The following is a 19,749-nucleotide window of genomic DNA, read 5'->3' as shown; positions in this document are numbered from 1 at the left end:
GTTCCAAAGCAATGTCAAATAATAAAGGACTTAAAGGACAGCCTTGCCTCGTACCACGGGATAACTGAAAAAAAGGAGATCTCTGATTACTGGTAAGAACCGAAGCCAAAGGTTTATAATATATTAATTATTAATTTAATCCATGATATAAATTTTAAACTAAAATGAAAATTCTGCAACATATTAAACCTTATGGTCTTATATACATCCTTTGATAGTAAATTTTCTTAGATGGTTGGGTTGAGTTGTTCTCTGATCTTGGCAGTTCACTTGAGAACGTTTTGTCACCATGCAAGGAGACATTTTCTGTGCCCTGTTGATTGTGGTGTGCCCTTTCAATTGCTTGGCCTCTATATACATATCAATCAGCTGATTGGACAGCATTTCAGAAGCTCAGTTATGATGATGAGAAGGAAACCTTGTCAGTGATTGGCTGTGTGGTGAACTTTCTGTATTGTGGTCTGGAGTTCTGCCTGCATCGATTCATAAATGGGATGGAAATTTATGTGGTCTGTGTTTGATTACCGGATTGTTGATGGAAAACCATGCTTCTAGGAATGCGCTTGCAAAGCCGCGTGTTACTCCAGATCCGACGCAGCACGAGAAAAAGCACAATAATAAAAAAACCCTCAATAAATTCAAGGGGTGATTGATAAGTTTGTGGCCCAAGGTAGAAGGAGTCGATTTTAGAAAACTTAGCACATTTATTTTTCAACATAGTTCCCTCCTACATTTACACACTTAGTCCAGCGGTCGTGGGGCATACAGATCTTGGACCTCCAGAAAGTGTCCACAGCAGGGGTGATTGATAAGTTTGTGGCCTAAGGTAGAAGGAGATGAGTTATTAACTTCAAACTTTCTCCCCTTTGTACTTCCTGCCTTGAATTTTAAATGTATTTGAATTGATTTATTATTGTCATGTATCAAGACACAGTGAAAAGCTTGCTTGCACATTCTTTATACAGATCAAATCATTACACATCACACTGAGATAGCAGAATATAAAACAAACACAATGCAGAGCTACATAGAAAATGCAGTGCAGGTAAGAACTGTGCCACATTTTAATAAAACATATAAACTTTCAGCTGCGTGGCAACAGAAGCTACGTGCGTGGAAGCATTTCAGTTAGTGCGTGGCTGCGCACATGTCGAGTTTAGAGGGAATAGAGTCCTTGTGTTGCATAGAGCACAGAATATTATGGCACAATACAAGTTCTTTGGCCCACAATGTTGTGTCAACCTTATAGCCTACCCCAAGATCAATCTAACCCTTCCCTCCTACGTACCCCTCCATTTTTCTTTCATCAAAATACCTATCTAAGAATATCTTAAATGCCCTAATGTATCTGCCTCTACCACCACCCCTGACAATACTTTCCATGCTCCAACCACATTTTGTGTAAAATAAAACTTACCCCTGACAACCCCCTCTTTATACTTTCCTACAATCACCTTAACATTATGTCCCTGTATTTTAACCATTTCTGCTCTGGGAGTAAGTCTCTGGCAGCCCACACTTGATCTATGTCTCTGGCAGTTCACTTATCATCATGTACACCTGTATCAAGTCACCTCTCCACCTCCTTTACTACAAAGAGACATCCCACCCTGCAAAAACTCATTTCAGGGAGGTAGCACCATCAACCCTGCCCTCCACACCCCCCCCCCCCCCGCTCCGGTCGACCTTCAAGAGTGTATGTACACAGGACATTTGATTATGAAAGAACTCAACAATTTATTTGATCACATATTGAAACTATTTACACACACACATGTATTTCTTGTTGAGTATTTTGTTGGCAGTCTCAATGCTAATAGCTAAATGCAAATACAAAGAGCTTTTCTATTTCTTTTGCAAACTTTCCTTGTACTGTGATGTGGCTTGCTTGGCAGATTTGAGCAATTTGCCAGAAGTCTCAACCTCATAGCAGTCTGTGTCAATAGATTTGTTAATTTTGCAAGACATCAAGTTCACAAGTATTTTGTGAGACAGCTGACTTCTGAATTCTGTCTCAATGTGACGCACCATGCTGAAAGCCCTTTCTGCATCACAGTTAGAATTTGGCAGCACCAAAAGCAGCTTCGTCAACTGGCAGAGCTCTTTGAATCTCACAGATTTTACTTTGGACAGCTTCCCCCAGAACTCAGCAACTGGCAAACTTTTGTAGTTTGGCACCAGTCCTTCAAGGTTAGTTGAGCCACAATCCAGGACTTCCAAGTGGAGCTGTTCTCTTTCATCTGCCTTGATCACATTTGGAAATCTCTCTGCCAAAGTCAAAATCTGCTGTGGATTCACCTCATCTTGGCTCTCTGTATTGACCACTGACAGATTTTTCAAGATTTGGTCTCTCATTGAGAACTTCTCCAAGATTTTTTGAAAGCACCTGGCATAGAATGCTCTGGCATCTTTGAAGAACTACTTTGTCTTGTAAGGGGGGATCTCTTGCTTAGCAACTGCCTCCTTGTCAGATACTATCAGCCCTCCTTATCCGCGAGGGATTGGTTCGGGGACCCCTCGCGGATACCAAAAAACATGGATGCTCAAGTCCCTTATTTAACCTGTCTCAGAGTGGTGGTCTGTAGGACCCGGTGGAGCACTGAATCTGAAGTGTTTCTATTTACGAAAATAATCACAATCACGATTGAAAATAAAGTGGAAATAATAAAGCAATTGGAAAGAGGTGGAACACCATCGGTCATTGGAAAAGCGTTCGGCTATAGTCGGTCAACGATCGGAACAATTTTAAAGGATAACGTGAGAAAGGCCCTGCCCCGATGAAAGCTATAATTATTACTAAGCAACGCAGTGGTTTAATTATTGAAATACATACGTTTCTTAAGTGTTAAGGTAAAATATATACTATTTTCTAAGACAAATGTTTGACTAACTGACGCTAAATAATACTGGATGTAGCTGTTCCGACTTACTTAGTAAGAGAACTTCCGATTTTTTTCGATCCCGATCCACGATAACCTACGCACATCCTCCCGTATACTTTAAATCATCTCTACATTGTAAATGCTATGTAAATAGTTGTTTTACTGCATTGTTTAGGGAATAATGACAAGAAAAAAAAGTCTGAACATGCTCGAAGAATGAGTGCTAGAAGAGCACTTCTGGGTTTTCTTGATTCGCGGTTGGTTGAATTCGCGCATGTGGGACTCGTGGATCAGTCCCAAATAAAAAGCTGTACCTAGTAAAAAGCCTCATCGCTTAGGACATCAAGAGTAGCTCCTTAGCAGCTAGTTTAAATAACTTTAGCTATGCTAATGATCGAATGACACCTCTTAAACTCACTTTAACATGTCTTCTACAGTCATTTAATCCACCATGGGCAATAGAAAAGTCACTGTTGCAAACAGTGCAGCGAGCAACACTGTCATTATTTTTGACCCCTGTTAGGCAGGAGTACACTTTAGTGTAGTCTGGGGTGAAGTACGTTTTATATTTTCTTTTTTAGGAACACTCTGCCATGGTGCTGCAGGACACTAAACTGAACTGATGGACAATGAGAGAGAGAGAGAGAGAGGTTGACTGTAAATCCCTCCCACAGAGAAAACTGATAGGTCTACTTAGCACAAAGAGAACCCAATCAGGATTCATTCATTCATATTCTCTCTCTCTCTCTCTCTCTCCCCCCCCCTCTCTCCCCCTCTCTCTCTCCCCCTCCCCCTCCCTCTCTCTCTCTCTCTCTCTCTCTCTCTTTCTCTCTCTCTCTCTCCCCCTCCCTCTCTCCCTCTCTCCCTCTCTCCCTCCCTCCCTCCCTCTCTCTCTCTCTCTCTCTCTCTCTCCCTCCCCCCCCCCCTCTCCGTCTCAAAAAAATCAATTTCCCGGATATTGTATATAATTTGTGGGTATCAGGGAGCCGCTATCAATATGCAGGAGACTACTGGAACTTCCAGGAAAGGTGGGATGTCTGCAGATGTGAAGAATGGGTTAATTACCATGTGACTAGTGTGACAGTCAGCTGAAGCAATCGAGCAAACTGATTATGAGCAGACAGGCATATAGAACGGGGGGGGGGGGGGGGGCGGGGGGGAATCCACAGAACGTGGATATCGCCCAGTCCATGAAAGGAAAGGTCCTCTTCACCACACAGCACCTTTCATTAAGGATGCCCACCATACAGGCCGTGCTTCCTTCTTGCTGCTGCCATTGGGAAGGATATACAGGAGTCTTGGGTGCCATACCGCCACGTTCAGAAGCAGTTAATACCCATCAATTATCAGGCACCTGAACTAGTGAGGGTAACTTCACTCACCTCAACACTGAACTGATTCCACAACCTGTGGACTCACTTTCAAGAACTCTACAATTTGATGTTCTCAGTATTATTTAATTTAGTATTATTATTTGTGTTTGCACAGCGTGTCTTCTTTGCCGCATTGATTGTCAGTATTTGTGAGAAAATTTTCATTGATTCTGTTGTATTTCTTTGTTCTACTGTGAATACCTGCAAGAAAATCAATCTCAGGGTGACAAACATGCACTTTGGTAATAAATTTACTTTGAATTTTAAACTCTGAACTTGGTGATTTTGCAATGTTGGTTGATGAGGATACCGGGGGTCAGTCCATTGCCGAGAGGGATTTTTGTTTAAAGTTTCATGCAACAGATTTTTACAATGTAGCGCTTCCTTAACAGTCAATGTTACCTCTAATTTGTAATGTCCAGTGTGCGCAAAAATCTTGCGCTGTGCAATTTTGTGCCCAGTGACAACAATATGTGCGCACTCAATAATTTCTTCAGTGAAAGCAGTATTAATAAGGCAGCTCTAAAATCTCCAGACAAATCACCACAAACTCCACATTGTTAACATAGTCCGCATCAGAAACTGGAAAAGGAAATGTGATTGTGTACGATAGTGAAATATACTTAACATGCCAATGAGGTAGAGAATCTTTTGTGCGCAGTTTAAATTCCTTTGTGTGCTAGTAGCAAAAGATGTATGTGCACACACTCTCTCTCTCTCTCTCTCACACACACACACCTCTTAGAGGGAACGTTGTTGAACTGTAGATGGATGTATTGATTGGCTCTGCTTACTTTGCATCATCGAGTATCGAGTCTGCCGTGTGGAAGCGATGATTATATTCTCTCTGGTTCTCCCCCTCTTACTCAGAGGTAATTCAGCAGCCAAAAGGGACTGACGTCATCCTGTTGGCTTGAGCGTGGAACAGGTCTCCCGCTGCGGATTTCGGCCCCACTGCCTGTGCTTCAGAAAGAACTGATTCTGGAGGCTGAGAGGGCAGCTCTATGCTGAGGGCTTTGGCGGGATTAACATAGGCAAACCTCTTGCGCGCTCATGAACAGAAGCTTTTTGTTTCTGCTAATGGTCATTACTTCCTTCAGTGACTACATTGTGCAGCCAGGTGTCCAGCATGGTGGAAAAGAATTAGCCTTTTGCTGAGCACATTTCAACTTCTTGGGGAACCTTCTTGCCTTTGAGTCAAGAGGTTGTGGGTCTGGCCCACTTCAGAGTGTTCAGTGCAGAATCTTGGCTACACATCAATGCGGTGGTTGAGAGTAACGTCCCCCAGCAGGTGAAGCGGAGTAACAGGTTGTTATACTGTTGGCTCTGACTTCCAAGCTCAAGTTGTACAATTAAAAAATGTTATGAAATGGTTCAACAGCATGAAATACATAAAATAAAGGTGCTTACAACAAGCTACCTCATAGTTTTCTTGAAGAAAGTGGATGAAAGGAAAATAGAGGAAAAAAATGGAAGCCCAGGCAGGAGGGAAGGGTTAGATTGATCTCGGAGTAGGTTGAAAGATTGGCACAACTTAGGCCAGAGGGACTTACTGTGCTGCACTGATCTGGTTTGTGAAAGCAAAATGCAGCCATATTTGAGTGTAATAAAGTACTTACGTTCCATTGACACTTGCACTGTATTTGAGAGTGCAATGGTTAATGAACTGTGAATTGTCTGCATGTGGGGTGAGTGTGGAGGGAGGGGTTTGTTGAAGGTCAGTGGGGCATCAGTGACTTCATCTCCAGTCCACTCTCAGTCTAACCCTGCTCCCTTTGCTTTTGTTGCACAGGGTTTGCCTTCACCCCCTCGCCCCTCCAGTTCCAGCAAGAAGCAGTCGGCGTCGTGCCCTCCCCAGGCCAGGGAGGAGACGTGGGAGGAGAGCAGAGACCGAGGCATCGCGGACAGGACCCCGATCCCGACCACCTCCCCTCGGCTGACGGTGCATGCTGGCAGTTCAGACCACGAAACCACAAGTAGGTTGAATGTTTTTCCCTGCACCAGGAGGCGAGAGCTTTTTCTATAACTGCATTCAAGGCTCACCAGCAGGTCAGAGGCAGGGAATGTTCCTCTACTTGTCAGTGCTAGCTGTTTAACAGCTGTTGCGTGGAAACATCTCAAGAGGGGGTGAACTTTGAACCTCTGAACTAGGCAATGTAGAACATGGTGGAGGTGCCTACAAGGCACGTACATAGCCCCAGGTTTAGCTGCTTCAGAGCTTTCTCCTGTTGAATAATACATGTCACGTATCCGCTGTGATACAGCTTCTAATATTAGCGCATTTTAACGTGGGGCTTGCTGATTTGTATTCTGGTGTGTCCATTTATATTTTCCTTCGTTCTTACTTCAAATGTGGCTCCTTCCAGTAGCCTGGACGGTAGAATGTGCTCGGGCAAAGGGTAACCTCCCTGCCACTCATCGATAGACCCCCTCCACCCCCCCCTCCCCAATCAGCGATTGTATGATTGGTCGTCTTAAGTGTGAGGTTTTTATTCCTTCGCTCCTGCCAGTCAGCCTAACTAAATGCAAAGTGATTGGTCCTGTGGTACCCTCTGAGAACATGTCTGTAATGACTGAGAGTCCGTTGCTGCACCGCTTCCCCTGGATTCACACCCGTTTCACTGTTTGCTCTGGTGGAAGTGGCTGTTCAGTGCGAGGAACAATTGGTTTGTGTATTTCTTGACGTATGGGCCCGGGATGTTGGGGAGGGGGCTCAGATTGATGTGCTTACTGCGCTTGAGTATTCTGCCACAGGGAGTGAACGGGTTTGCGTTAGGAATTCCAACCCTGGTTTTGTGTTTCCGCCCACTGTTGGTCATAGGGCAATGTAGTGGGAAGGATACTGGGAGTGCATAAAACCTGACTCCCTGACTCTTCTAATCAATAATCAACCGCTGAAGACAAGTACGCCATCTTTATCTTTGTTATCACTTTTATCTTCTTGCATGGACACTTTCAGAAGGTTATGGATTTGGATCCTAAGATCCCTCTGTACATCGAAGCTGTTAAGGGATCTGCCATTAACTGTGTGTAATTCCCACTTAAGTTTGACCTCCCAAAGTACAATTCCTCACTGTTGCTCCATCTGCCATTTTTCCGCCCATACCTGCAATTTATCTGTCTCCTGCTGTACCCCTGTTTCGTTGTCCACAGCCCCACCACCAGTCTACAAACTTACCCACCCACCCCTCTACCTATTCATCCCGAGTTCAGAGATCACAAACAGCAGATGTCCCAGCTCTGATCCCCGCGGAATACCACCGGCCATACTCTGATCCCTGCGGAATACCACCGGCCATACTCTGATCCCTGCGGAATACCACCGGCCATACTCTGATCCCTGCGGAATACCACCGGCCATACTCTGATCCCTGCGGAATACCACCGGCCATACTCTGATCCCTGCGGAATACCACCGGCCATACTCTGATCCCTGCGGAATTCCACCGGCCATACTCTGATCCCTGCGGAATACCACCGGCCATACTCTGATCCCTGCGGAATACCACCGGCCATACTCTGATCCCTGCGGAATACCACCGGCCATACTCTGATCCCTGCGGAATACCACCGGCCATACTCTGATCCCTGCGGAATACCACCGGCCATACTCTGATCCCTGCGGAATACCACCGGCCATACTCTGATCCCTGCGGAATACCACCGGCCATACTCTGATCCCTGCGGAATACCACCGGCCATACTCTGATCCCTGCGGAATACCACCGGCCATACTCTGATCCCTGCGGAATTCCACCGGCCATACTCTGATCCCTGCGGAATACCACCGGCCATACTCTGATCCCTGCGGAATACCACCGGCCATACTCTGATCCCTGCGGAATACCACCGGTCATGCTCTGATCCCTGTCAAACACCAGTGATCACGGATTTCCAGCCTCTCAATCTCTGTGAGCCCCCGTAAGGGCTTCTTAATTCTCCAGTTTCCCTCTCAGCAGGAGTGGAATTGGGAGACAGTCTCTATGGGAGCACTCTCACTTCAGAGTCTGAAGTTTCTGAGATCAGGTCCCACACCCGAGTCGCCGACACAAAGACCCAGTCTTCACTCCCATGTGGTATGGAGTGCTGTCCAGCTGAAAGGTGCCTTTTATCAAATAAGGCAATGAAACTTGACTTCTGTCTTCACCAGCGGAAGCAAAAGATCTTGTGGCGTTATTGTGATGAATCTGAAATGACAGCCTTAGGGAGTAATGGAGACAAAGTTCCTGTAACATTTAATGACTATTTAGCTGAGCACTTGAAACACCATAGCATTTAACAATGGGTGGGAAATGTAATAAATAAGGTTGGGTACTTGGTGGGCTGAAGGGCCTGTTTATGTGCTAATGTACTCTGTGACTATTAAGACATAGAAGTTGTCTTCTCCTGGCCAGGATCAATGTCTGTCAATCTACTTACAATAAATCATACAATCATTATAGTGGTGACTATATTTCAAAAATACTCCATTAACTGGAAGTAAGTCAGGAAATGTGTGGCTCGGGTGGTTGATGGTTGGGTCTAGTCGCTCTCCAATCTTGGCGATTCATTTGTAATTGGATTGCCAAAATCGGAGAACAATTGAACCCAACTCCATTGACTGATGTGTTTTGTTGTATCCTAGAAGGGATATGGAAGGTGCTTTGGAATTGCAAGGACTTTTGAAGATAGCGTCAAAAGAGCTAAGGTGGAAGTGATAAAAGGGACCAATCAGAAGATTGGGCTGATCCAGCGTCAACATCCTTGGCTACTTTGCATCATGGGGCAAGTGTGCAGGGAGTGTCAAACCAGGGTATTCAGCAGACTGAACATCAGATGGTTCGGAAGAGGACCTGTGACTGAATGAACCTCGTCTCTGTACGGTGTCCTGGCACAGTGGCTCAGCCAGTAGAACAACTGCCTCTCAGCTCCAGTGAGCCAGATGTGATGCTGACCTCTCAGACTGTCAGTGTAGGGTCTGCTTATTCTTCTTTTGACTGCATAAGGTTTCTCTGACATCCCAAAGTCATACTGGCTGATACATTAATAACTGGAAGCTGTAAGTTGCCCTGACTGAATGGTGAATGGAAGAATCTGGGGGGAGTTTATGGCATGCAGGGAGAACAAAGAAATGACTGATGTCAGATTAGTATACCTGGATGTTTGAAAGTCAGCATAGAATGGATGGGCTGAATGGCCTGTTTCTCAGCTGTATGACTGTAAAATTCAAATAGTTTCAAGCGCTTGTTAGGGAACTCTAAGATGAGTGATTAGTGTGATGGAGGGAAGGGATCCAAAAGAGGAAAATTTATTTATTATATTTCTAAAGTAGAGGAAATAAAGTCTGAAGGCTTCAAGGATTAGATCAGGGAAGTATTAGGAAGTATTACAGTGTTGCGTTGTAGTTAGCACAATGCTCTACAGTACCAGCACCTGGGTTCAGTTCCTGCTGCTACCTGTAAGGACTTCATACGTTCATGTGGGTTTCCTGTAGGTGCTCTGGTTTTCTCCCATAGTCCAAAGTCCTACCAGTTAGTAGCTTAACTGGTCATTGTAAATTGTCCTGTGATTAGGCGTGGGTTAAATCGGGGGTTGCTGGGCAACACGGCTCGAAGGGCTGGTAGGCCCTGTTGTGCATTGTATCTCAGTAAGAAATAAAAAGCTATAAAAAAAGAGTTGGTAAGGATGATGAATGAGTTAGCAAGGCTGTTTGTGTTCATGTAGCCATTGAAAAATGTGACTAAGGATAATTACAGTACAAACAAAATTGTATATGAATCATTATCACTATTGTAAATACCACGTAGTCTCCTTGAATGCCTGCATAATGTTCTTTTTGGAATATCTTAAGCCTAAAATTACTTTTTGTTTTATATTTCTCTTGGTGACACAGATGGCCGTGGAGACAAAGTCATTGGGTATATTTAAAGCAGGGGTCACCAACCTTTTTAGCACCACCGACCGGTTTAATATTGACAATATTCTTGTGGACCGGCCGACCCAGTGGGGGGGGGGGGGGGGAATGTGGGTGTTAGTCACGACTGGAAAATAGGTGATAAGTCAACTATGAGTCACTTATAAGTGGCTTAATTTTGTTTCTAAAAGAGTTTATCTAACGAATTTAATATTAAACACACAGTTCATATTTTCCTCGTATGAACATATAAAATCATTGCAACACACCAGTGAGAGGACAAGGTAAGGGCCGGAGGTCCCCGTACCGGGGCCACGACGGTCGCAGTGCAGTGAGAGCAGCCGACAAGAGTTTGGCTCGAGGGATGACTTTCAGTAGATCACAGCAAGGTAGCTGCTCTGCTACTTACGAAACCCTGAGCCCGAATTAGGTTACCTGCGAATATTTTAGCACCAGGTTCCCCACGAACATTCAGTGTGCCAAACAGGTTCAGAGGTGGCGCCCATCTGTCTGCGCTCCAGGCCAGTAGCAACGGCACTTTTCGCTGGCCATGCAAGGCGGCTGGTTACCTGAGGCCAACCAGTGATCCCTGGTGCTACGGTATCACTGCGTTTAGGCAACCGATGACTTTGCGTGCATAATGACCTCGCGTGCATTCAAGTTGAACAGTGGGCGTGACAGGGAATGAGGAAAGGTGCTGACTCATATCGTTTCCTCGCAGCCCGGTAGTGCATGTTTTGTGGCCTGGTGTTTGGGGACCACTGATTTAAAGTGAAAGTTGATAGATTCTTGATTGGTAATGGCGTCAAAGGTTATGGGGGGGAGGCAGGGGAATGGGTTTGAGAGAGAGAATAAATTAGCCATGATGGAACCCATTCTCCTGCCTTCTCCCCGTAATCTTTGATGACCTTTCTGATGAAGATGGAAAGGAGGAGCAGACTCAATGGGCCAAATGGCCTAACTCTGATCCTATGTTGTTTGGCCTTGTTTTATTTCAATGGATGTTTGCTTCCTTAAACAGGAGAAATGGATCACAACAGATTGCCATACTGGGGCATGTGACTATTTCCTCCTTTTCTCGCTAAACTTACAAATACAACTATTGGCTTTGGTCAATATGTCACGTAGCTCAGTATAAGTTACATTAAAATACTGATATATAAAACAGTTATCTGCTAGAAAGACTCAGCAGGTCAAGCAGCATCTGTGGAGGGAGAAACTGAGTTAACATGAAAGGTTCTGTTGAAAAGTTACTGGAAAGTTTCCTTTGTTTTTCGTTCCATAGCTTGAGCAAGCTTGGAGCAAAGGGCGATGAGAGGTGACTTCATAGAGGTGTACAAGATGATGGGAGGGATAGATGGAGTGGACAGCCAGAGACTTTTTCCCCGCGTGACGACTAATATGGGGGAGCGTAACTTTAAGGTGATTAGAGGAAAATATGGGGGGATGACAGAAGTTTTTTTACACAGAGATCGGTGAGTGTGTTGGAAGGAGATACATTCAGGTCTTAGGTAGACACATGAATGATAGAAGAACGGTCTTTGTAGGAGGGAAGGGTTACATTGATTGTAAGTAGGTCGGCACACCATTTTGGGCTGAAGGTGCTGTGCTGTATGTGTTGTAGACACTGCATAACTTGGCAAGTATTGCCAAGACTTCCTGCTTTTATTATACACCGTTGACATAGTGTTTGTAGAACAGAGGGATCGACAACTACCTGTACATCTGTAGTACCCTGAAAGTAGCATCGCAGTTAGATGGGATGGCAAAGCAGTCAATTGGCAGGCTGGCATTCATCGGTCAGGGCACTGAGCCTAGGAATCTGAATGTTATATTGATGCTGAGGCTGCAGTGGAGTATTATGTACAATTTTAGTAGCTTGTTATAGGAAGGATATCATTAAGCAAAGAAGATTTATGAGAATGTTAAACACGAGAGACCACAGATGCTGGAATTCCTGAGTAACACCCATCAAGTTCAAGAGGAACTCAGCAGGTCAGGCAGCGTCTATGATGAGGTGTGTAAAGACAATGCCTCAGCCTGACCTGCTGAGTTCCTCCAGCATTTTGTGTGTGTTTATGAGAATGTTGTCTGGACATGTAGGACTGAGTTATAGGGAGAGATCAGGCAGGCTAGGACTCTATTCCTCGAAGTGTAAGAGACTGAGGGGTGACATTATAGATGTGCATAAAATTAAGAGGGATTTACGCAGAATGAATACACAGTCTTTTTCCCAGGGAGAGGGAATGAAAAGCTAGAAGAACTATAGAGGCCCCTTCTTATTCTGGCTTCTGCCCTCTTATTTTCCATTCCTAACTTATCTATCTATCTATCTATCTATCTGTGATATAAGGATCCAATGCGGAACAGGCCCAGCGACCTACTATTTTAACCCCAGCCTAATCACAAGACAATTTACAATGACTAATTAACCTACTAGCCAGTAAGACTTTGGTCTGTGGGAGGAAACCCAAGTGTTTACAAGGAGGACAAACAAGTTCCTTACAGAGGACACCGGGACTGAACTCTGACCTCCGACACCCCAATCTGTAAAACCATAAAATATGCCGTGCTGTGAACAGGAGGTGGTGTAATCCCAGTCATATTTCTGTGAAAGAACAAATCTGCAGTCTGTGAGTTTGTGTCCATTTTATCTACTGCATGAGTTCAGTCACGCCATATTGCTTGTTGTCTACATTCTGCCTTCCTGACGCAGTCCCGATGCTGTGTGTAAATGTCATACACACTACCATCGCGAGTCTCCAGACTTGACGCCCCAATGCGTTCATTGCAGTCAGTATAGGGAGACTTCAACCATGTTTCTCTCTCGACAGTCCTACCCATCTTCAATCAGTTTGTCATTCAAAAGAAAATAAAACTCTGGGTCTCTTGTGTGCAGATGTTAAAGATGCATACAGCTCCACAGTTCTTCCCCCCACTTGGAAGGTCAGATCACAGCCTGGTTCATGTCATGCCCTTGTATAAGCCCAAAGTACAGCTATAGCTAGCTACCACCAAGACAGTAAAGAAATTGTCTCCAGGGCCATTGAGGCCTTGAAGGGCTGCTTTGAGGTTACTGACTGGAATGTACTTTGTGGACTGTATGAGGAGGACAATACCAATCCTGATTGCATCACTGGCTGCATCAGCCTTTGTGTGGACCATCACTGTAATACCATCAAGGACTGTTTGCTGCTTCCCTGACTACAAATCATGGTTCACCAGTGATCTGAAGGCTCTCCTCAAAACAAAAAGAGAGCCCTTAGATCAGGAGGCAGGGAGGAAACATGTGCAGAAGGAGCTAAAGGAGAAGATTGAGGTGGCTAAAGAGGTATACAGAAGAGAGCTGCGAAGCTACAGGGTAGCACACAGGAGGTATGGAGAGGCATAAAGAACATCACTGGCTTCAGTCAGCTGAGCTGTAGAGCCTTAGAATGCTGTTATGAATGGGCTAATGAGTTAAACCAATTCTGTAATACGTTTAACAATTGCCCTCCTGTTCACACCCCCCTCAGCACACCAGTCCAGGCGCAGAGGCACCCGATACTCCCTCAGCACCAATGCCCCCCCTCCCCCACTTTCAACACATGGATGAACAACACAGGCTACCACTGGCTACATCTCCAACTTGTTCTGCACCAGCCATCCACACCTGCAGATACCAACTGCTATTGTCCCAATCTTCAACTCCCCCAACTCCCCAGTCATCATGGGCTCACCTTCACTACTGAGCAGGCGAGAAGGGCTCTGAGGAAACTCAGACGTGGCAAAGCACTGGGACTGGGTGGTGTGAAGGAGTGTGGTGAGCAGCTGTGTGGAGCTCTCCAGCACATTTTCAGCTGGAAAGGGTCCTGACAGTGGGGGGGGGGGGGGGTGACATCATGTGAGGTCTCAGTACCCAGGAAGGGCCAACCAAAAGTCTTGAATGACTATTGTCCAATGGCCAAGACCTCCACATCGTGGATACCCTAAGAGAGGTTCACCTCCGACCCCGGGTCAGATCAGCCCTCGGTTCCCTGCACATGGGTGTCACCGATGCTGTCATTTACCAACCAAACAGGGCCTACTCCCATTTGGATAAGCAGGTCAGCACTGTGACGATCATGTTTTTTGATTTCTCAAACGCCTTCAATACCATACAGTCCTCATCGCTGGGGAAACACAGAAATTTACAGCACATAACAAGCCTTTAACCCAAAATGTTGTGCTGACCATGTAACCTACTCTAGGAACTGCCTAGAATTACCCTACCACGTAGCGCTCTCTTTTTCTAAGCTCCATATCTCTTAAAAAGACTCTGTTGTATCCACCTCTAACACCTTCATGGGCAGTGCATTCCATGCACTCACCACTCTCTATGTGAAAAGTTTACCTCTGACATCCCCCCGGTACCTACTTCCAAGCACTTTAAAACTATGTCCCCTCGTGTTAGCCATTTCAGCCCCGGGAAAAAACCCTGGTTGTGTCAGAAAAGTTCCGTTCTGATACAATCAGTGCAGATTGGCACTTCCATTGTATCCTGGATAATGGACTACCTGACCGGCAGACCACAGTTTATGTAGCTTCAGAGCTGTGTGTCAGACATGGCTATAAGCCGCACTGGGGCCCCACAGGGGATGTTTTGGTTCCCTTCCTGTTTACCTTGTATACCTCAGACTTTCTGCAGAAATTCCCTGATGACTCAGCAATAGTTGGGTGTATAAAGGGAGGACAGGAGGATGAATACAGGGCCCTGGTGGAGGACTTTGTCAAATGGTGCAAGCTGAATCATCTTCAGCTCAACATCAGTCAGACAAAGGAGATGGTGTCGGATTTTAGGAAGACTAAACCTGCACTGCTTCCTGTTGCTATTGATGGTGAGGATGTGCCTGGCGGGGGGAGGGGGCATCTGGATGACAGACTTGAGTGGAGCACCAACACAGAGGCTATGTACAGAGTCACCTCTACTTCCTGAGGAGACTGAGGTCCTTTAGAGTTTGCAGGCCTCTCCTTCGCATGTTCTAACTGGCTGCTGTCGCGATTGCAATTTGGGGCAATGGCATCAACACGGATGATGCCAGCAGGCTAACTGATGAGAAAGGCTGGCTCTGTTATAGGAGCCAATCTGGACACAATGGAGGTTGTGGTTGAACAAAGGACCCTATAGAAAATACTGACAATTCTGGACAATGTTTCTCACCCTCTGCGTGCCATCTCGGCTGAATAGAGGAGCACTTTTAGTAATAGACTAAGACAACTGTGCTGCTCCAAAGAGCTCTCTATGAAGTCATTCTTACTTTTGGCCATTAGGTTCTATAATGAGTCAGCCTAGAGCTGGGGAAGTGATGACCCCTCCTGTTAGACTGTTTGAGGTAACTTATTTTTTATTCTTTCTACTTCTCTTCTAATAATTTGTATATCTGTATATATCTGATATTTGTATATCTGTGTATTTCTAATGCTACTGTGGCACTGTAATTCCCTTTGGGTTCAATAAAGTATATATCTATAGGAGCAGACAGGCCATTTGGCCCATCAAGTCGGCTCCACCATTTTATCTGGCTGATCTAATTTTTCTTTCAGCCCCCATCTCCAGCCTTTTCCCCATATCCCTTCATGCCCTGACCAATCAAGAACCTATCAACCTTGGCTTTAAATATACATAAATATCTGGCTTCCACAGCCACCCGTGGCAAAGAATTCCACAGATTCACCACACTCTGGCAAAAGAAATTTCTCCACATCTCCATTCTAAAAGAAGACCCTTCTATTCTGAGGCTGTGTCGTCTGGTCTTAGACCCTCCCACCTTGGGAAACATCCTCTCCACATCCACTGTATCAAGGCCTTTCACCATTCCATGGGTTTCAGTGAGGTCATCCCTCATTCTTCTGAATTCGAGTAAGTATAGACCCAGAGCCATCAAACCCTCTTCATAAGACAAACCATTCAATCCTGGAATCATATTTGTGAACCTCCTTTGAACCCTCTCCAGTTTCAGCACATCCTTTCCAAGATAAGGGGCCCAAAGCTGCTGACAATACTCTAAGTGAGGCCTCACCAGTGCTTTATAAAGTCTCAACATTACGTTCTTGCTTTTATATTCTAGTCCTCTTGAAATGAATGCTAACATTGCATTTGCCTTCCTCATCACAGACTCAACCAGCAAATTAACCTTTAGGGGATCCTGCACAAGGACTCCCAAGTCTCGTGATGCCTCAGATTTTTGTGTTTTCTCTCCAGTTAGAAAATAGTTAACCCTTTCATTTCTTCCACCACAGTGCATGACCATTCTCTTCCCGACACTGTATTCCATCTGCCATTTCTTTGCCCATTCTCCTAATCTGTCTAAGTCCTTCTATAGCCTCTCTACTTCCTCAAAACTACCTACCCTCCACCTATCTTCATATTGTCTGAAAACTTTGCAATAAAGCCATCAATCCATCATCAAAATCATTTACATAAAACATAAAAAGAATTGGTCCCCTATGGAACACTGGCAGCCACTACGAGTCACTACGAGTCACTGGCAGCCAACCAAAAAAAGCTCCCTTTATTCCCATTCTTTGCCTGAGATATGATTCTTTGCTACAATCTCTCCTGTAATACCATGGGCTCATAGCTTGTTAAGCAGCCTCATGTCTGGCACCTTGTCAGAGGCCTTCTGAAAATCCAAGTACACAACATCAACTGATCCTTCTATGTCTATCTTGCTTGTATTTCTTCCAAGGATTCCAACAGATTTGTCAGATATGATTTTCCTTTGAGGAAACCATGCTGGCCATGGCATATTTTATCATGGGCCTCCAAGTACCCTGAGACCTCATCCTTAATAATTGACTCCAACATCTTCCCAACCACTGAGATCAGACTATAGTTTCCTTTCTTCTGCCTCTCTCCCTTGAAGAGCGGGATGACATTTGCAATTTTCCAGTCTTCCAAAACCATTTCTTGAAAGATCATTGCGAGTGCCTGCATGATCTCTTCAGCCACTCTTTAAGAACTCTGTGATGTACACGATCTGTTCCAGGTGATGTCTACCTTCAGTCCTTTCAGTTTCCCAAGAACTTTCCCTCTAGTTATGGTAACTTCACAGATTTCATGACCCCCCCCCCCCCCCCGACACCTGGAGCTTCCACCGTATTGCTAGTGTCTTTCACAGTGAAAACTGACGCTAAATACTTATTCAGTTTATCCGCCATCTCCAGCATTATTTTCCAGCAGTCTGATATCCACTCTCACCTCTCTTTTACACTTCATATATTTGAAAAAGCTTTTGGTATCCTCTTTAATATTATCTGCTAGCTTACTTTTGTATTCCATCTTTACCTTCTTAATGACTATTTTAGTTGCCTTCTGTTGCTTTTAAAAGCTTCCCCATCCTTTAACTTCCCACTAATTTTTGCTCCATTTTATGTTCCTCTCTTTGGCTTTTATGTTGGCTTTGAATTCTCTTGTTAGTCATGGTTGTGTCATCTTGCCTTCGGAATACTTCTTCCTCTTTGGGATGTATATATCTGAATTGCTTCCAGAAATTGCAGCCATTGCTGCTCTGTCATCATCCACGCCAGTCTTCTTTTCCAATTAATTCTGGCCAACTCCTCTCTTCTGGCTCTGTAATTTCCTTTTCTCCACTGTAATACATCTGAGTTTAGCTTCTCCTTCTCAAATCTCAGGGTGAATTTGATCATATTAAGGTTTTTTTGCCTTAAAATAATTCTCTTACCCTAAGCTTTATAATCGATTCTGGTTCATTGCACAACACCCAATCCAGATTAGCTGATCCCCTAGTGGGCTCAACATGAGCTGCTCTAAAACACCATCTCTTAGACACTTTAGAAACTGCCCCTCCTGAAATCCTGCAACAACCAGATTTTCCCAATCTACCTGCGTAAATATGGTCTGCCTCAGGAATTGCTGCTGCAGTTCTACACTGCAGTCATTGAGTCTGTCCTGTGCACCTCCATCACTGTGTGGTTTGGAGCCGCCACCAAGCAGGACAGAACCAGACTACAGCGCACAGTGAGGACTGCCGAGCGCATCATTGGAGCCTCCCTGCCCTCTATTGTGGACCTGTACTCTTCCAGGTTGAAGAAGAGGGCGGGGAATATCATAAAGGACTCCTCCCATTCTGCGCACGGACTGTTTGAACTGCTTCCGTCTGGTAGGCACTTCAGATCCCTCCAGACTAAGACTAATAGGCACTGGAGAAGTTTTTTCCCTACTGCGGTCACTTTGCTGAACAGTTAACTGCCGGTTAACTGTCGGCTAACTATTACTTGGATTGCACTACTTGTATGTATAATCTATATTTTCATTCATATTTATCATTATTATTGTTATGAGCAGAGAGACAACATCTGCCGGAAGTAAATTCCTTGTATGTGCACAGGTACTTGGCGATTAAAGTCTGATTCTGATTCTGGTATTGAAGTCACCCATGACTATTGTAACATTGCCATTTTGGCATGCATTTTCTATCTCCCGTTGTAATTTGTAGACCACATCCTTACTACTGTTTAGGGATTTGTATTCTTCTCCCGTAAGGGTCTTTTTACCCTTGCAGTTCTTTAGCTCTATCCACATTGATTCAACACCTTCTGACCCTTTGTCACCCCTTTCTAATGATTTGATTTCAATTTTACCAGCTGATCAACTGGTAAAGTTGATCCCCCTCTGCCTTCCTGCCTGTCCTTTCAATACAATGTGTAACCTTAGATATTCTCTCAGCTATAATCTTCTTTCAGTCATGATTCGGTGATGCCTACAATATCATACCTGCTGATCTACAACTGTGCGGCAAGTTCACCTACATTATTCCGTATTCTGCACCCATTCAAATAGAACACCTTCAGATCTGTATTCACTCTTTTTGATTTTGTCTGCCTTTTACATTGCAACTCATGCTGTTGACTGCAATTTTGCCTTGTCAACAGTCTCTCCTCACTATGCATTGCCTCTGTTTGTGAACCAGCTGCCTCATCTTCAGCACTGTATTTCGCCTTTCCTACGATACTTCTTGCATTGAAATATACACAGCTCAGGACACTACTTGCACTATGCCCAACCTTTTAATTCCTAATTTTTAATTGTCTGAGGTCTTACCAACATTTGCCTCCACAACTTCTGCACTCGCTGTTCTGGCACTCTGGTTCCCATCCCCCTGCAACCCTAGTTAAAACTCCGCCGTGCAGTATTAACAAACCTTCCCACTGGGATATCAGGCCCCCCTCCAGTTCAGGTACAAACTGCCTCACCAACCTCTACAGTTCCATGGCGCCCGAGACAGTAATGAATGGTTTTGCCCAACAATGTCAACTGTATACACTCCTCTGTGGATGTGGCCTGGCCTGCTGATTTCCTCCAGCATTTTGTGTGTGTCGCTGGAGGTTTCCAGTATCTGCAGAAGTTCTCGTGTCTTCCCCCCTCGGTCAGCAAGGCTGGGCATTTTTACATCACCAGGCGTGGGTAGATCTTGTGAATACATTAGCTGTGGCTTTCCGTGACAAGAAATCATGTGACAGTACTGGCCAGTAGTGACCCGAGTCAGTGTGGCTCACTGTCACTCTGCATGGTACAACACAACCACTCCGAGTAAGGAAAGCAGTGGTGATAAACTCCCGT

At 44.9% G+C, this 19,749-nt stretch overlaps 1 protein-coding gene and 1 long non-coding RNA gene across 10 annotated transcripts in view; one reads left to right on the top strand and one right to left on the bottom strand.

The window, feature by feature from the left end:
- The window catches only part of gse1b (Gse1 coiled-coil protein b), a 709,689-nt gene that overhangs the window by 322,372 nt on the left and 367,568 nt on the right, over positions 1-19,749 (top strand). For all 9 annotated transcript variants that reach the window (XM_059993212.1, XM_059993213.1, XM_059993211.1 and 6 more), the window contains exon 2: positions 6,048-6,231. In XM_059993212.1, coding sequence (XP_059849195.1) covers positions 6,048-6,231 — 184 coding nt within the window. The remainder of the gene's footprint in view (positions 1-6,047; positions 6,232-19,749) is intronic.
- LOC132407013 (uncharacterized) overlaps positions 1-19,749 on the bottom strand; it is a 29,142-nt gene that overhangs the window by 6,273 nt on the left and 3,120 nt on the right. The window lies entirely within an intron of this gene.

This window comes from Hypanus sabinus, chromosome 17 (genome assembly GCF_030144855.1).
Source record: "Hypanus sabinus isolate sHypSab1 chromosome 17, sHypSab1.hap1, whole genome shotgun sequence".
Taxonomy (NCBI): domain Eukaryota; kingdom Metazoa; phylum Chordata; class Chondrichthyes; order Myliobatiformes; family Dasyatidae; genus Hypanus; species Hypanus sabinus.
This window is presented reverse-complemented; position numbering and strand designations above follow the sequence as displayed.